Source organism: Brachyistius frenatus, unplaced genomic scaffold, assembly GCF_029030835.1.
Source record: "Brachyistius frenatus isolate BFR_SWC_R1_liver_20210118 unplaced genomic scaffold, ASM2903083v1 Contig_651, whole genome shotgun sequence".
NCBI lineage: Eukaryota > Metazoa > Chordata > Actinopteri > Embiotocidae > Brachyistius > Brachyistius frenatus.
The window spans coordinates 1-18,534 of record NW_027211250.1 but is presented as its reverse complement, the minus strand read 5'-3'; the positions used below and the strand labels follow the sequence as shown (position 1 = coordinate 18,534).

Sequence of the window (18,534 nt, the reverse complement as noted above, 5' to 3'; positions counted from 1 at the left end):
AATGGTGTGTGTTTGTGTTGTCTGAAAGGTGTGTCTGTATGTGTTGTCTAAATGGTGTGTGTGTTGTCTGAAAGGTGTGTGTGTGTGTGTTGTCTGAGTGGTGTGTTTGTGTGTGCGTGTTGTCTGAATGGTGTGTGTGTTGTTGTCTGAATGGTGTGTGTTGTTGTCGTCTGAATGGTGTGTGTTTGTGTTGTCTGAAAGGTGTGTGTTGTTGTCTGAAAGGTGTGTGTGTGTGTTGTCTAAATGGTGTGTGTGTGTGTGTGTTGTTGTCTCAATGGTGTGTGTGTGTGTTGTCTGAAAGGTGTGTGTTGTCTAAATGGTGTGTGTATGTTGTTGTCTGAAAGGTGTGTGTGTGTGTTGTCTAAATGGTGTGTGTGTGTGTGTGTGTGTGTGTTGTTGTCTCAATGGTGTGCGTGTGTGTTGTCTGAAAGGTGTGTGTTGTCTAAATGGTGTGTGTGTGTGTGTGTTGTTGTCTGAATGGTGTGTGTGTGTGTGTGTGTGTGTGTCTGAATGGTGTGTGTGTGTGTGTGTGTTGTCTGAAAGGTGTGTGTTGTCTGAATGGTGTGTGTGTGTGTGTTGTCTGAATGGTGTGTGTGTTGTCTGAATGGTGTGTGTGTGCTGTCCAGTATAAAGTTGATCATGTGACCTGAAGACAAACTTTGTCACATGACAGGTTTTATTTGCTGTAAATGAGGATTTATTATAAAGTGTAATAATACTGACAGTTTTTAACTCTTTCGTTGCTGCCAGCTGAAAACCAACATTTACAAATCACTTTACAGAGGTCAAAGGTCATCCTGTGAGTATGGAGGCGAGGCAACGTCCCCCAGGAGACAACGTCCTCCAAGAGACCACGTCCTCAACGTCCTCGAGGTGAACGTCCTGCAGGAGACCACGTCCTCGAGGTGAATGTCCTCCAGGTGAACATCCTCCAGGAGACAATGTACTCCAGGTGACCGTCCTCCAGGAGACAACGTACTCCAGGTAAACGTCCTCCAGGTGAACGTCCTTCAGGAGACAACATCCTCCAGGTGAACGTCCTCTAGGAGACAACGTCCTCCAGGTGAACATTCTCCAGGAGACAACGTCCTCCAGGTGAACGTGCTCCAGGACACAACGTCCTTCAGGAGACAACATGCTCCAGGTGAACGTGCTCCAGGAGACAACGTGCTCCAGGTGAACGTCCTCCAGGAGACAACGTCCTCCAGGTGAACGTTCTCCAGGAGACAACGTCCTCCAGGTGAACGTGCTCCAGGACACAACGTCCTTCAGGAGACAACATGCTCCAGGAGACAACGTGCTCCAGGTGAACGTCCTCCAGGAGACAACGTACTCCAGGTGAACGTCTTCCAAGTAAACGTCCTCCAGGTGAACGTCCTGCAGGAGACCACGTCCTCGAGGTGAACGTCCTCCAGGTGAACGTCCTGCAGGAGACCACGTCCTCGAGGTGAACGTCCTCCAGGAGACAACATCCTCCAGGTGAACGTCCTCCAGGAGACAACGTCCTCCAGGTGAACGTCCTCCAGGAGAACGTCCTCCAGGAGACAACTTACTCCAGGTGAACGTCCTCCAGGAAACAACGTCCAGAAGCAGAGGGGACGAGGAGGTCTTAGGTGATGTCCTTCTGTCGGGGCGGCCGGTGGATGTTCCTCACAACACACTTCACCATCCACTCAATGCCCTCGTTCACTCCGTCCCTGAATCACATCAGGAGGAAACAGGAAGTAGAGAGGATGACATCACAGCTCATCAACATGTCAATCAGAGCAGGAGGAAGATCAACAACACAAAAGATGCTGATGAACTCTGAATACTTCCTCATGAACGTATTGATCCTGCTCTGATTGATCACCGTGCTGCGTTCAGGAACAGTTGTAAAATACAAACTAATTACTTCACCCTCTGGAACCACAACATGTTGGGTTCTGTTGGGTTCTGTTGGTCCTACCCTGTGAGGGCCGTACACGGCTGCACCAGACAGTCTCTCTTTCCGATCTTCGGGGCACAGTCACTGAAGGATGTCTTAATGTCCGGCACCGAGAGACAGTTCTGAGAACAGAGGACACACAGGACATGATGGACAGGAGGACACGCCCACACCAGACACAACTTCCTGCTTTTCTTTTTAACCAATCAGATGATTTTGAACAAACATTTAATGATGAAAATAAAAACAGAACAAATTTAAAAAAAAAAAAAATTTCTCACGACGTCCAATAAAAAACTGAAATAAAAGGAAACGTTCCTTTAATATGAAGCCAGACGTGTTGTGAAGGGAACGTGTGGAACGTACCGGAACATCCTGCTTGTTGGCCAGAACCAGGAGAGGAACCCCGTCCAGAACCTCGCTGCTGATCATCTTCTCTGAGAGGAGACAACCAGCTGTCAGTCACATCATCATCATCATCATCTATCAGTCACATCATCATCATCATCTATCAGTCATCATCATCATCATCATCATCATCATCATCATCATCATCATCATCTATCATCATCATCATCATCTATCAGTCACCACATCATCATCATCATCTATCAGTCACCACATCATCATCATCTATCAGTCACCACATCATCATCATCTATCAGTCACATCATCATCATCATCATCATCATCTCACCGAAGGCCTCCTTGGACTCTGACAGACGTTCTTCATCAGTAGAATCGATCACGTAGATGACTCCATGGGACTCAGCGTAGTACTGCAGACACACAGGACAACACCAGAATCTCAGAACCTAGACCACAGGACAACACCAGAATCCCAGAACCTGGACCACAGGACAACACCAGAATCTCAGAATCAGAATTCCCCAACAACAAGCCGTGGATCACTAGTGACCTGAAGGTGCTTCTTAATAAGAAGAAAGCAGCCTTCAGGTCTGGGGACAGGGAGGAAATCAGGAGAGTGCAGCGCCACCTGAAGGAGAAGCTCAGGGAGTGCAAGGACTCCTACAGGAGGAAGCTGGAGGATAAACTCCAGCAGAACAACGTGAGGGAGGTGTGGAGATGACTGAAGGAGATTACTGGGTTCAAGGGGAGAGAGAGACAACCAGGGGGAACCTGGAGAGGAACAACCAGGGGGAACCTGGAGAGGAACAATCAGGGGGAACCTGGAGAGGAACAACCAGGGGGAACCTGGAGAGGTCCAATGATCTAAACTGTTTCTTCAACAGGTTTAGTTCACCACCCTCATATGTCTCCTCCACACCTTACACCTCCCAAACACCTCTGCTGCCTCCCCTTCTCCCCCTCCTGGTGAACTGCATAGAGCCCTCAATCTCAAAGGGCTCTTCCTCCATCGACACCATGACCCCCCCCCCCTCCTCTCTGTGATGACTGGCCAGGTTAGGAGACAGCTGGAGAGACTCCACCAGCGCAAGGCTGCAGGACCTGACAGCATCAGCCCCGGGTCCTGAAGACCTGCGCCGTCCAGCTGGCTGAAGTCCTACAACACCTCTTCAACCTGAGCCCGAAGCAGAAGGAAGTCCCGGTGCTGTGGAAGACGTCCTGCCTGGTTCCTGTCCCCAAGAAGACGACTCCATCTGGCCTCAACGACTACCGACCGGTTGCCCTCACATCTCATGTGATGAAGGTGCTGGAGAGGCTGGTCTTGGCCCACCTCAGACCGCTGGTGAAATCTTCTCTGGACCTTCTGCAATTTGCGTACCAGCCTCATGTGGGAGTGGACGACGCCATCATCTACCTGCTGCAACGAGCTCAGTCTCACCTGGATGGAACCGGTGAATCTGTGAGAATCACTTTCTTTGATTTCTCCAGTGCATTTAACACCATCCAACCACTGCTGCTGAGTGAGAAGCTGCGGGTGGTGGGGGTGGATGCGCCCACCGTCTCCTGGATCACTGACTACCTGACAGGCAGACCACAGTTTGTCCGTCTGGGCAGTGTGCTGTCTGATACGGTGGTCAGTGGTACTGGAGCTCCTCAGGGAACTGTTCTGTCTCCTTCATGTTCACCTTCTACACCACTGACTTCCAGAACAACTCAGAGTCAAGACATCTGCAGAAGTTCTCTGATGACTCTGCAGTGGACGGTGTATAAGGGATGGACGGGAGGATGAGTACAGGGCAGTAGTGGAGGTCTTTGTGGAGTGGGCGGGAAGGAATCACCTGCTCCTGAACGTGGCCAAGACCAGAGAGATGGTGGTCGACTTCAGGAGGAAGACGACGGCTCCACAACCGGTGAGAGTTCTGGGAGAGGAGGTGGACATGGTGGAGGAGTACAAGTACCTGGTGTCTCCATGACAACAGACTGAACTGGAAGACCAACATCAACGCTGTCTACAAGAAGGGGATGAGTCGACTCTTTTTCTTGAGGAAACTTCGATCCTTCAATGTGTGCAGCGAGATGTTGGAGATGTTCTACCATCTGTTGTGGCCAGTGAACTGTACTTCACTGTGGTCTGCTGGGGGGAGGTAGGAGGGGGGGCAGCATTGGAGCCGGTGACACCAACAGACTTAACAAACTGGTGAAGAAGGCCGGCTCCATCATCGGCTACAAACTGGACAGCCTGGAAAAGGTGGTGGAGAGGAGGACGCTGAACAAACTATTATCCATATTGGATAATCCTGTCCACCCTCTCCACCTGCTGCAGGGACAGAGGAGGACGTTCTCCAAAAGACTCCTCCAGCTCCGCTGTCACAAGGACAGATACAGGAGATCGTTCCAGATACAGGAGATCGTTCCAGATACAGGAGATCATTCCTGATACAGGAGATCATTCCTGCCGACTGCAATAAGAGGACTCACCTCTGGCAAAATCCATCATATAACAATAACACTGTTGACTGTGTTCTTGGTTGTTTGTATATAATATATATAGATATATATACTGTACTGTATATACTGTGAATTTTATATTTAATATTTGTACTGCTTTCTATTACCGTATTTTTCGGACTATAAGGCGCACTTAAAATCCTTACATTTTCTCAAAAATTGACAGTGCGCCTTATAATCCAGCGCGCCTTATGTATGGTTACTTGTTGTGCTTATTGATCGATTTTATGTCGTACAATGCGCTCAAAAATCTGTCGAAATGTGTAAGTACGACTTTGATAAGCAACGAAGCCGCTCCGCTCAGTGGCTATTCGGAGCATTACGGTACGCTGTGTCACGATCTGATCGGCCCGTAACAGGAATGTAATGTCTAAACTAAAAGTGCATTCATGTAAGGCAGCCCGCACCCGAAGTTTGATTTACCGGACTGTGTTGTTTTGCTTAATGCGCCTTATAATCCGGTGCGGTTTATCGTCCGAAAAATACGGTATTCTATTATTATCTATTGCTTCCTGTATGCTGCTGTCGTGAAAAAATTTCCCCTCGTGGATTAATAAAGTAACTACTTAACCTAACCTAACCTAATCTGGACCACAGGACAACACCAGAACCTGGACCATAGGACAAAACCAGAACCTCAGAACCTGGACCACAGGACAACACCAGAACCTGGACCTTGTGAAGTTCTAAACTCCGCCTTGCTGCTATATTAAACACCAATGTGGATTTTTCAGAGGTTTCCTGTTGATGGAGGAGGAGACTTCATGTCCCAGAATGCACTGCAACCAACCAAACCCTTCACTTCCCTTCGTCATGTCTCTCAACAAAGAGACGAGGAGACGATGAAGACAGGAGGAAGGTCACTGATCAGGTACTGAAACGTTGGCAGCTGTTGGAAACATGCTGAGAAAACTACAAGTCCAACGCTGCCATGTATCAGAAGGCCCGCCCACTTTGTGTTCTACTGCAGCTCCAGTGGAGGAACGAGATTTATTCACTTAAAGGTTGTCAGACTGTGAAGAGGAGGAGGAGTTCACAGGTGAACCCACAGAGACATCATCACCAACATCATCATCACCTAATATAACAGACTGCTCTACCTGTTTAACAGGCGTTTGTATTCTGTAACTCTTCCTCTTAATGTTTCTACTTTATAACCTCATCAGATGTAAGATCTGTCCCACAGAGTGGACACGCATCCTTTCTGCTGAGGACACAGAGAGCGGACACATGTCCTCTCTGCTGAGGACAGACATCCTCCAGTGTGACGGAGATCATTAGACTCACTTTGTCCCACAGAGACTGCAGCTCGTCCTGTCCTCCCAGGTCCCAGAACATGAGACGGGCCTTTCCCACGTCGATGGTACCGACTGAGGAAGACAGACAAAGAGGACAGTGAGAGAGGAGAGGACGACCACAGCAGCCAATCACAGGAGGAGGAGAGGAAGGAGTCCCGCCTCTTCATCACATGACACACTGAAAGGTTCACTCACTGTTCAGCCCCACGGTGGTGGTGATCTTCATCAGGTTCATCCCCTTATAGGTCCGACTGAACCGGGTCTTAGTCTGCTCCAGGAAGGTCTGCAGGGACAGGAGGAGCAGGAGGAGGATGAGGGGGGTGGGGGGAGGAGGAAGAGAAGGAGGAGAAAGAGGAGGAGGAGGGGGTAGAGGGAGGAGGAAGAGAAGGAAGAGGAAGAGGTGGAGGAGGAGGTATAGGAGGAAGAGAAGGAGGAGGGGGAGAAAGAAAAGAAGGAAGAGGTGGAGGAGGAGGATTAGGAGGTAGAAGAGGAAGAGAAGGAAGAGGAAGAGAAAGAAGAGGAGGAAGAGGGGGCGGGGGAAGAGTAGGAGGTTAAGGAAGAAGAGGAGGAAGAGAAGGAGGAAGAGGTGGCGGAAGAAGATGAGGAAGAGAAGGCAGAGGAGGAAGAGGTGGAGTAGGATGTAGAGGAGGAAGAGAAGGAGGGGGGAAGAGGTGGAGGAGTAGGAGGTAGAGGAGGAAGAGAAGGCAGAGGAGGAAGAGTAGGAGTAGGAGGTAGAGGAGAAAGAGAAGGAGGGGAGAAGAGGTGGAGGAGTAGGAGGTAGAGGAGGAAGAGTTGGAGTGGGAGGTAGAGGAGGAAGAGAAGGATGAGGAGGAAAGAGGTGGAGGAGTAGGAGGTAGAGGAGGAAGAGGGGGGAGGAGGAAGAGGAGGAGGGGAAGGAAGAAGAGGAGGAAGAGAAGGAGGAGGGGGGAGAAAGAAGGGGAGGAGTAAAAGAAGGAAGAGATGGAGGAGGAGGATTAGGAGGGAGAGGAGGAAGAAATGGAGGAGGTAGAGGAGGAAGATGGGGGGGAGAAGGAAGAGGTGGAGGAAGAGGAAGGACGAGGAAGAGAAGGAGGGGGAAGAGGGGGAGGAGTAGGAGGTAGAGGAAGAAGAGAAGGAGGAGGAAGAGAAGTTAGAGGTGGAGGAAGAGAAGGAGGAGGGCGGAGGAGGAGGGGGAGAAAAAGGGGGAGGAGGAAGAGAAGGAAGAGGTGGAGGAGGTAGAGGAGTAGGAGATAGAGGAGGAAGAGAAGGAGGAGGAGTCAGTCAGACAGAAGGACAGAGACAGATTGATTTCTGTCCGTGAGACTAACGTGGACCGACGTACCGTCTTGCCGGCGTTGTCCAACCCCAGAATCAGAACACAGTACTCGTCCTTCTGGAACATGTATTTATATAAACCTGATAACAAGGTGTACATGTTGGAAACTGTAAACAACACCGTCCTGTTTGTAAACAACACCGTCCTGTTTGTAAACAACACGGGTCCTCTCCGCTAGCTCTGTTAGCTCGCTAAATTAGCCTAGCATGAAGAGAAATCCAAACAAAGAGGTTCGCGCCAGACCGGCTGCATTCTAATCGATGTAAACAAACAGAGGAGTACACAAACATCCGTGTAAACAAACACGGTGTGAACACGACAGACAAACAACCTTAGTTTGATAAAAGTCGCCGGTAAACTGCGCAGTTTGTGCTCCAGTCTACACAGCAGTGACGCTGCTCTCACCAGGAAGCGAGGCCCGAGGAATCATGGGAAATGAAGTGTTCGCGTGTCTTCTTCTTCTGGTTTTTCGGCGGTTGTCACCCAGCGCATTGGTGCATTACCGCCACCTAGTGATGTCACGAGGTGTGCCGACGCTTCGAAGCGTGTGTGGAGTAATGGAGGGGGCGTTTCCTCGAAGCGCGTGTCGAGGCTTGCTTCATTTAGGGGAGGAGCCAAAAATGATGACGTCCGAAGCCTCGCTGCCGGCTGTACCACGTGACTGCTTCGGGAAGTGGTTCAGATTTTGCCGGGAGGTTTGACGGCAACATAAACCCCTCAGGCTCCATTCAAAATGTGGGTTGTTGGTGGAGAGTTGAGGTCAGTTGAGAGTTTGGATAGTTTGGAGAGTTTAGAGAGAGAGAGATAGTTTGGAGATGTAGGAGAGTGAGGAGAGAAGGAGGTGATAAGATGGAGCCAGCCAGGAAGAGGAGGATTTCCCCTGTGGGAACACTTTGATTTGATAACTCCTAATAAGCTAAATCTAACTCTATTTCAGACACATTAGGTTTGCTTATCAAGAACTGTATTTTTCACAGTTTCTTATTTTATTCAAAGGTGAGGTGTTTATTGTGCTCCAAGGAGTTGGGGTACAATAACAACACCTCATCCATGCTGAGGCGTTACTGTGCCTTGCATGAGAATAAGGAGGAAACTGGAGCTTCACCCAGCCAAGGTAAGTCATTACAATATTACAAATGCACCATCACAATTTATCCCTGTTCGCTTTGGTTATTGTGCAAATAAAGACAGGTAACAGACACTGTATTTATTCTCTTTTAACCAGCCACCAGAAAACAAGAGGTGGATGAAGCCCTCGTCTCCATGATAGTGAAGGACACACAGCCCTTCAGTATTGTGGATGATGTTGGATTCAGGGCATTTGTGTCCAAACTGGATCCTAATTATGTCCTCCCTACAAGGCAGGTATGTATGGGTGCATGCATGAAACAAATGAGTACTTTATTGTGTCTCACAGTTCAGCACTATATCTTTTTTCCTTTCGGCTCTGAAGGCCATGGTGGAGGCCAAGTATGAGTCAGCTAAGGAGAAGGAGAAGGCTAAGGTGGAAAAGGTGGCTGCTGTTAGCCTTACTTCTGACATGTGGACATCCACAAAACCAAAAACTGTTGAGAAACTGTTATTTCTGAATAAAAATGAATAAAATGTCCCCTGTCCTGTACATCATTGTCCAAGTTACACAAGCATATTCAGTCCCCTCTTCCTAGTTCCACAAGCACTTCCACTGTCCTCTGCCTGCTTAAGCCCAGGCCATGTTCCTAAAGTGACAGAAAAACATGATTACACAACCTGCCGTATCATATGATACTACCATTTTGGGAAAATTTACACACAGAATACATTCAAAAAATATTTTATTATGCACATATGTGATAATTTATGTACAGAAATGATTTGGTCATACATTTTAGTAATTCATAGTCATTCACCACAGCCATAACAGACACACACATTCAATGCATCACATGTGGTTCAGATACAGCTGCCTGTCATTATACACTTGGCCAGTAGGTGGTTTCGTGTTCACATGAAGCTTCGAGTAATGAACCCTTTCTCGAACCAATTGGCTGAAGTGGTTCGATGCCTCATGAGGCTTCATCTCACCATCACTACCGCCACCTCCTGCTCCAGCGGAGGACACTCGTGCGTTCGCTGGCTGCCAGCTCATATAAAACTACATTTCCCAGAAAGTATTTGGAGCGCGTCGTCACATTAAAGGAGCAGTGCGGTTTGTTTTATGACAACAAGTGAACGACAACACGTTGGTGCTCGTTCCATCCAGAAACCCGTCAGAACCAACGGTGAACCAAGAGTCACTGTAGACTCACTTTAGAGTGAGACTACAGTGAGACTATAGTGACTCTAGTCTAGAGTCACTATAGTGAGTCTCACTGTAGTCTCACTGTAGAGTCACTGTAGATGCTACAGTGAGACTCTACAATGAGACTCTACAGTAAGACTCTACAGTGACTCTACAGTGAGAATTTACAGCGACTCTACAGTGACTTTACAGTGAGACTCTACAGTTACTCTATGTTGAGATTCTACAGTGAGACTACAGTGAGTCTACAGTGAGACCCTACAGTGAGACTACAGTGAGACTACAGTGAGTCTACAGTGAGACCCTACAGTGAGACTACAGTGAGTCTACAGTGAGACCCTACAGTGAGACACTACAGTGAGACTACAGTAAGACTCTACAATGACTATACAATGACGCTACAGTGAGACTCTACAAATACTCTACAGAGACTCTACAAAAAACTCCACAGAGACTCTACAGTGAAACTGTACAATGACTATACAATGACTATACAATGACTGTACAATGACTATACAATGACGCTACAGTGAGACTCTTCAGTGAGACTCCACACTGAGACTCTACAGTGACTCTACAGTGAGAATTTTACAGTGACTTTACAGTGAATTTACAGTGAGATTCTACAGTGAGACGCTACAGTGGGTCTACAGTGAGACCCTACAGTGAGACTCTATAGTTACTCTACAGTGACTCTACACTTAGACTCTACACTGAGACTATACAGTGACTCTAAATCGATTCTACAATGAGACTCTACAGTGAGACTTTACAGTGACTCTACAGTGAGACTTTACAGTGACTCTACAGTGAGACTCTACAGTGAGACTTCGCAGTGACTCTACATCGATTCTACAGTGAGACTCTACAGTGAGACTAATGTACGTCTGACTCATTCTGATTGACTGTTACAAAGTCACACACACAGGTCACTGATACACAGATTAGAAGTCAGTATGAGGCCCACCTTACTGAGCAGACTGAACCTCTGTTTGTCATCTGGGGGACTGCTACCTGATCCAGTGTCCTCCCAGTCCAGATCCAGACCATCAAACCCATGAGTCCTCAGGAATCTGATGGAAGACTGGATGAACCTCTGACGTTTGGACCGCGTGGACACCATGATGAAGAACCTGCACAGAGGAGGAGGAGGAGAACGTCCACTGAAACCTTTGGACTTACGATGACGATGACTTTGTATTGACATATTATATTATTATATTACTCTATATTAGAGAACTGAAGAATATTAAAGTATGAAGCTTCATAAGAAGTTACAGACTGAAATGTCTTCAGAATTACAGTCCTTCAATAGTCTGCAGATAATTGCAGATAATTATTGCTAACAGCCAACAGTCCCAATAATGAAACAGTACAACAGTCAACATGATGAAACAACAGACTCCATCAGCAGATAGACAATAGACTCACTGAGATATGTGGCTGTCTTCTCTGGCTGACAGTAAGGTGTTCAGAAAATCAACAAACTGCACATTTTAAACCTCACATTAAAGTTGTAATTCCATCCACCTGTGTTACCTGTTCTTCAGCTCAGTGAAGGATTTATAAAGACTTCTGTTGTTCCACTCGTGCTCATCCAGCTCATTGGCATGGTTGATGACAGCGAAGCTGTAAACCAGGTGAGTGCACAGGTGAGGGTCTACGTCCTCTGGAAGGAACCTCCCCTCTCCAGTTCTGTACCGTGCCGAGCTCCTTAAGTAACACACCAGTTTGGTTGTTGTAGCTGCATCATGAAAAATACGTTTTTCAGTCACACAGTCCTGAAGATGATGAAACTCTTTTTAGGGCCCGAGCACCGATGGTGCGAAAGCCCTATTGTTACTGAAGGAATTATTAGGGCCCGAGCACCGAGCATCGGTACGAAAGCCCTATTGTATTTCGTAAAGATGTTGGTCGTTAGTCGTCGTTCTTATTCTTACATAAAGTGATTTGCCTTTTTGGAGGCTTTATCATATTCAAAAACTCATGAAAGTGGATACACATATGTCTCCCGGCGAAAAATTTCGTATTCTAGTGGAGTCGCGAGTGGGAGTGGCCAAACGGCTCGCTCGCCGTGACACAGGAAGTTGATGTTTAAGGTCAAAGGATGCTTGAAACCTCACGAAACTTGTCACATACATCCAGCGTGGTGAGATGATACATCTGATCTGTTTTGCGAGGGGGCGTGGCCAAACGGCTCGCTCGCTGTGACACAGGAACTTGATGTTTAAGGTCAAAGGATGCTTGAAACCTCACAAAACGTGTGACATACATCCGGCGTGGTAAGACCCACTTCTACGTTTCCATCCAAAAGCCTTTTTGACATAAAACCCAAGTTTGAAAATCAACACCAGCATCTTTTAATACTCACCAACGTAAAGCTGATATGTAGCTGCTGTCAGGGTTGGACAGACAAAGAACATGTCCTCTCAGGTGTTGAGTGGCAGCAGGTGACAGGTGAGCTGTGGAGACATCGGTACTCCGTCTGTCTCCTTCAGCTCTGAATGCTGCAGGAAACCTTTCTGTCTCCAAGACATTCATTCATACTTCCTCATTACATTGATAGAAAATGTAAATCACAACTTTTTCTTCAAATAGAAACAGATTTCAGGAGAAATGTTGGATTAAACATGAGAACATTTTACAGGGATAAACAGATTAAAAGCTTTTTATGTTCACATTATTAAAGTTGACAGCTCATTGACCTGAAGTCACCACACAGGACGTTACATAACCCGCCTGGCTGGTGTCTCCACCTCCAACCATTGTTCCCTTAACAAACAGTCTCTGGGAGCTCAACACCACACTCCTATTATATTTTCATGATAATAAATATGTTATAGTTGTTTTAAATCTCAGTTTTTTCTATTATGCCACATTAGATTAATTTCTTTTATACTACAAAGACAATGAAATTCAAAAACCCATCTGGAGGACAGCTCCTTTAAATGGGTGATGAACTCTTATTCACTGTTTCATGATGAGCTCTTATTGTGATGACACTAAACTCTATTTATTCTTTTAGATGTTTGCATAGAGAAATACATGTTTGCACGTTTATGACTAATAAGAATAAAATGAAATGATGAACCAGCACTTTTGTTTTCATATCTATTTTACATATTTAACAATAAAACACACGTTATCTCCACGACACCAACGACACACTCCAGAAGGTAAATGATTGTCGATACCAGAGAAGTTTTGCAGGATTTTTAATAGCTGACATTTGCATCAGTTGTGTTACACTCTGCAGCTCAGGGCCACACGCAGCACTTGCAGCCGTCGTTGTACACGGACCCGGGGCCGCACTTCCTCACGTGTGTGATGCCGCCGGCACACATGTAGAAGCTGCTCTTGTCCTCGGGGTGGGGGTACAGGCCGTCAGGTTTACCATTGCAGAAGCCGGATCCCGGAGCGTGGGTGGTGGTGGTGGTGGTGGTGGTGGTGGTGGGAGAAGTGGTGCTGTTACCGGGTCTGGGGGTGGTGGTGGGGGGCAGTGGGGGGAGCTCTGCATGGTGGGAGGAGAGGAAATGTATGAATGAGATACAGTAAATGTCTATTAAAGCGTTTAACAGAAACTACAGATTAATATCTAATGTATATACAGAATAATATATTTACAGAATAATATTTAATATATCTATGTGTGTCTCCAGTGAGGATTCAGTATTCTGACAGTAAACTGTTTCTATTATAAATGACTGTAGTCGTTCAGACTGTCATTTGACGGTTCTGATAATAAAGACAACAGACATCCGGACCGGTCCATGAAGAGCATTAAAGGACCACAGCATCTGAGTGAGTTCTGTATGTACCGATGTTGAGGAGTTTGCGGAGGTGAGCCATCAGAGGGTGGTTCCCCTGACCGCAAAACCGTCCGGCGAAGTCGTCCAGATCGAGAGCCCACACAAAGGCACCGCCGAACTTCTGCTCCTGCAGGTAGCGCACCTGTCGGGGCACCAAAGAAGACAAGTGGTTACTACCTGTCGTCAACATGTTAACAACATCCAGATGATCCGGTCCGTCCCACCCACCTTGATCTCATAGCTCTCCTTGGTGTCGAACCCGACCCACTCGCTGTTCTTGGTGGCGTAGGGAACCTTCTGGTCATCGATCCACTGGATGGTTGTTCCCTTGAGGAAGTTGCAGATCTGCAACAAAACAGGATGCTAAGACTTGTGCAGCTGATCCTCACATTACCACTCTGTCATTCATGTGATCACTATTTAGTTCACCTCATAGTAGGACCAGAACCCGGCCTCCCGGGTGAATGGACCAGCTGCTGCAGGGCCACTCGCTGGAGCTCCAACACCGGTTTTTGAGGATGTCAGACGGAAGGTGCGGCCATAAGTAGCAAATCCCATCCGGAGCTTCTCCACCGGGGTACCCTTGTCTCTCCAGTACTTCATGGCGTAGTCCTGTGAAGGTTGATGGAACAGGTCCGGTCAGACTTTAATAAAAACAACCTCCCGTTGATGGTTCTTCGGTCCACGCTGACACTTACCGTGTTGAAGTAGATGAGGTCACCAGAGTCCTCGGACCCCTGGAACAGAGGGCTGTTGTGTCCGGTGAATCTCTCCCAGGTTCCATGGAAGTCGTAAGTCATCACGTTGATGAAGTCAAACTCTCTGGAGACACAAACACAAATGTTCACTTTAGGAACCTTTGGACACTCTGCGTTCTGTCTGAAGAGTTTAAAGCAGAACACTCACTTGGCGATCTCAGCGATCTCGTATCCAGCGTCGATGGTTCCTTTCCCAGCAGACACTGCAGCAGTCAGCATGAGCTGACGATTGCTGGAGGTCTTGGCTTCGGCTTTGTAGGCAGCAACGAGTTCCTGAACACAGGAAGTGAAGTCAGAAGGTAGTCGAGTGTGATGAACAACACAGCTGAACACCGAGTGGTGGACCCACCTTACAGAGCAGAGTGAACCTCTGCTTGTCCACTGGGGGACTTCCACGGGCTCCAGGGTACTCCCAGTCCAGGTCCAGACCGTCGAACCCGTGAGTCCTCAGGAACTTGATGGACGACTGGATAAACTTCTGACGGTTGGCCGGAGTGGACACCATGGTGGAGAACCTGCAGGACAGATTGAAATCTGCTGTCAGAACCCTTTTAGGTAACTGCTGCTGCAACGTCATTCATGTTCTCTATCTTTTTTTTGAAAACTTCTGTTAGCATTAATACAGTCTGAATTTTTAAGTTTAACAGTTTCCAAACCAGATCTGGATTTCTATAAGTTATTCTAAACATGCAGTAGAAATTAAAGAAAGTAGAACTTCTATTGGAAGTGACTGAGTTTTGGTGAACTGATAAAAAGCAAAACTGTTTTTAAGACTTCAATGGACTCAGATTGTTTCAGGGTGTTTTCAGGATGTTTTCAGGATATTTTCAGGATGTTTCAGGATGTTTCAGGATGTTTTCAGGATGTTTCAGGATGTTTTCAGAATGTTTTAGGATGTTTTCAGGATGTTTTTAGGATGTTTCAAGATGTTTTCAGGATGTTTTTAGGATGTTTTCAGGATGTTTCAGGATGTTTCAGGCTGTTTTTTAGGATGTTTCAGGATGTTTTTAGGATGTTTTCAGAATGTTTCAGGATATTTTCAGGATGTTTCAGGATGTTTTTAGGATGTTTTCAGGATGTTTCAGGATGTTTTCAGGATATTTTCAGGATGTTTCAGAATGTTTCAAGATGTTTTCAGGATGTTTTTAGGATGTTTCAGGATGTTTTCAGGCTATTTTCAGGATGTTTCAGGATGTTTTCAGGATATTTTCAGGATGTTTCAGGATGTTTGCAGGATGTTTTCAGGATGTTTCAGGATGTTTCAGGATATTTTCAGGATGTTTTCAGGATGTTTTTAGGATGTTTCAGGATATTTTCAGGATGTTTTCAGGACTGATGATGACAGTAATATTTATAAGATGTTACGTACTGAGCAGAACCAAAGTTCCATCCCCCGACAGCCAGCAGAGTCTTCAGGTGAGGGTTCCTGGAAACAGAGAGAGGACAGTCAACACAGTACACAGCTCCACACAGAAGAATTGTAGCCTAACATCTGACCTCTGACTTCTGACTTATGTCCTCCACATTACTCTGTTTAAACTTCTGACAGCAGGTTACTCTAATGATTAAGTGTTTCGTGACACTGAACTACTTCTCTCTCCAGAGAAACTGTAGCCTGACCTATGACCTCTGACCTCTCTCCTCACTCACTTGCTCTTCAGTCCGTTGAAGGACTTGTAGAGGACGTCGTCGTTCCACTCGTAGGTCACCAGCTCGTTGTTACTGTTGATGATGGAGAAGGCGTAAATGAGGTGCGTGCACAGGAAGGGGTCCACGGTCTGGGGCATGTACTTCCCCTCGCCGGGCCGGTACTGGGACCAGTTGGTGAAGTAGCACACCATCTGGGAGGCAGAGCCTGTGAAGCAGCAGAGGAAGATTAACGATCTGGACGGGTTTTATCGAAAGATATTTTATCTGAGGGTTTGAGAACTCACCCAGGTGGCAGAGCACCAGACATAAGCCTGAAAAACAACATCAGACAGAAGAATGAAATCAGTTTATCACACGAAGACTTCATGAAGAATAACACAAATGAAACACGTGTTGAATACCTGCGAGGATTGTCAGCCTGGTCATCGTCAGAAATTTTAACGACTTACTGTAAAACAAAAAAACAACGATGACGAATAAAATCAGAATTAAACGGATCATTCAGAAACCGTCCTGTTTTCTTCAGGAACTCACCTTGGGACCAGATGAGAGACCCGAGCACCTGCAGCACAGGTCGGCCTTTTATACACCTGCGGGGCGGGGAGGGGGGGCAGCTTGTGATGAATTGGGGCAATAAATGTAATGATTATTAGAACATGTATTGATAAGATCCTGCAGCATCTGACAATTTACTGAGCAGCACACAGCGTGTCCTCAACACTCGACATGGTTGAGATCCAGGTCGCTGGACATTATCATGACATCATCAGTCAGCTGATCGACCTCACAGACCCGGGGTCAGAGTCTCCTTTGTACTTCAGTGATGATAAGCAACGTACTGTTTCTGGTGCCATGGCAACAGGACCAGAGGAACATTCAATCCTCTGATAATCAATATTTAATCAATAAGAACTTCCACTGGTTTCTTTACCCAGTTAAACATCAGCTGGTCCAAGACAACAAACCTGTCAATCAAAGAGCCCCGCCCCAAAACATATGTGAGTACTAATATGTCATGAATGATGAATTATTTCCAGAAGGAAACACTGATCAGATGGAGGAAGTTTATCTAACAACACCATGATGGAAACATTTAATGACTTTTTAATGGTAGTCTATGGAGACAGCCCCTAGTGGTCCTCAGTGGTACTACAGATGGCGTTATATCTACTGTATAAAGTTATATCTACTGTATGAAGTTATATCTACTGTATGAAGTTATATCTACTATATAAAGTTATATCTACTGTATGAAGTTATATCTACTATATAAAGTTATATCTACTATATAAAGTTATATCTACTGTATGAAGTTATATCTACTGTATGAAGTATATCTATTATATGAAGTTATATCTACCGTGTGAAGTTATATCTACTGTATGAAGTTATATCCACTGTATGAAATATATCTATTATATAAAGTTATATCTACTGTATGAAGTTATATCTACTATATAAAGTTATATCTACTGTATGAAGTTATATCTACTGTATGAAGTTATATCTACTATATAAAGTTATATCTACTGTGAAAAGTTATATCTACTGTATAAAGTTATATCTACTGTATGAAGTTATATCTACTATATATTATATCTACTGTATGAAGTTATATCTACTATATAAAGTTATATCTACTGTATGAAGTTATATCTACTGTATCTACTGTATGAAGTTATATCTACTGTATATCTAAGTTATATCTACTGTTATGAAGTTATATATCTACTATATAAAGTTATATCTAGTTATACTATATGAAGTTATATCTACTGTATAAAGTTATATCTACTATAAAGTTATATCTAAGTTATATCTACTATATAAAGTATATCTACTGAAAGTTATATATACTGTATGAAGTCGTATCTACTATATAAAGTTATATCTACTGTATACAGCTATATCCACTGTATGAAATATATCTATTATATAAAGTTATATCTACCGTGTGAAGTTATATCTGCCGTATGAAGTTATATACTGTATAAGTTATATCTACTGTATGTATATATAAGTTATATCTACCGTGTGAAGTTACTGTATATCTACTGTATGAAGTTATATCTACCCTATGAAGTTATAATTACCGTGTGAAGTTATATCTATTACATAAAGTTATATCTACTGTATGAAATATATCTACTATGTAAAGTTATATCTACTGTATGAAGATATATCTAATGTATGAAGTTATATCTATCGTATGAAGTTATAATTACTGTATGAAGATATATCTACTATATAAAGTTATATCTACTGTATGAAGTTATATCTACTGTATGAAGTTATATCTACTGTTATATACTGTAAGTTATATCTACTGTATTATATCTACTGTATTATATCTACAGTATGAAGTTGTATCTACAATATAAAGTTATATCTACTATATAAAGTTATATCTACTATATGAAGTTATATCTACTGTATAAAGTTATATCTACTGTATGAAGTTATATCTACTGTATGAAGTTATATCTACTATATAAAGTTATATCTACTGTATGAAGTTATATCTACTATATAAAGTTATATCTACTGTATGAAGTTATATCTACTGTATGAAGTTATATCTACTGTATGAAGTTATATCTACTATATAAAGTTATATCT

The 18,534-nt window shown here is 44.9% G+C and overlaps 2 protein-coding genes across 3 annotated transcripts; both read right to left on the bottom strand.

The window, feature by feature from the left end:
* Positions 1-587: 587 nt before the first annotated feature.
* Positions 588-7,816, bottom strand: arfrp1 (ADP-ribosylation factor related protein 1). 2 transcript variants are annotated; one of them, XM_069688616.1, is made up of 7 exons: positions 7,424-7,816; positions 6,298-6,385; positions 6,092-6,174; positions 2,625-2,706; positions 2,294-2,364; positions 1,949-2,049; positions 588-1,697 (listed from the first exon to the last, which is right to left on the bottom strand). In XM_069688616.1, the coding sequence occupies exons 1-7, from the start codon at positions 7,514-7,516 to the stop codon at positions 1,610-1,612; spliced, it is 606 nt and encodes a 201-aa protein (XP_069544717.1). In that variant the 5' UTR covers positions 7,517-7,816; the 3' UTR covers positions 588-1,609. The 2 variants fall into 2 exon arrangements, 1 of the variants encoding a protein (XP_069544717.1); XR_011310383.1 differs by having other exon boundaries at positions 1,607-1,697; positions 2,294-2,359.
* Positions 7,817-12,955: 5,139 nt separating this feature from the next.
* On the bottom strand, positions 12,956-16,341 carry LOC138614988 (acidic mammalian chitinase-like). The gene is made up of 11 exons (XM_069688614.1): positions 16,317-16,341; positions 16,200-16,226; positions 15,916-16,120; positions 15,635-15,691; positions 14,615-14,780; positions 14,414-14,538; positions 14,206-14,329; positions 13,937-14,119; positions 13,736-13,852; positions 13,517-13,649; positions 12,956-13,209 (listed from the first exon to the last, which is right to left on the bottom strand). Exons 1-11 carry the CDS (start codon positions 16,339-16,341, stop codon positions 12,956-12,958), a joined length of 1,416 nt encoding a protein of 471 aa, XP_069544715.1.
* Positions 16,342-18,534: the final 2,193 nt, after the last annotated feature.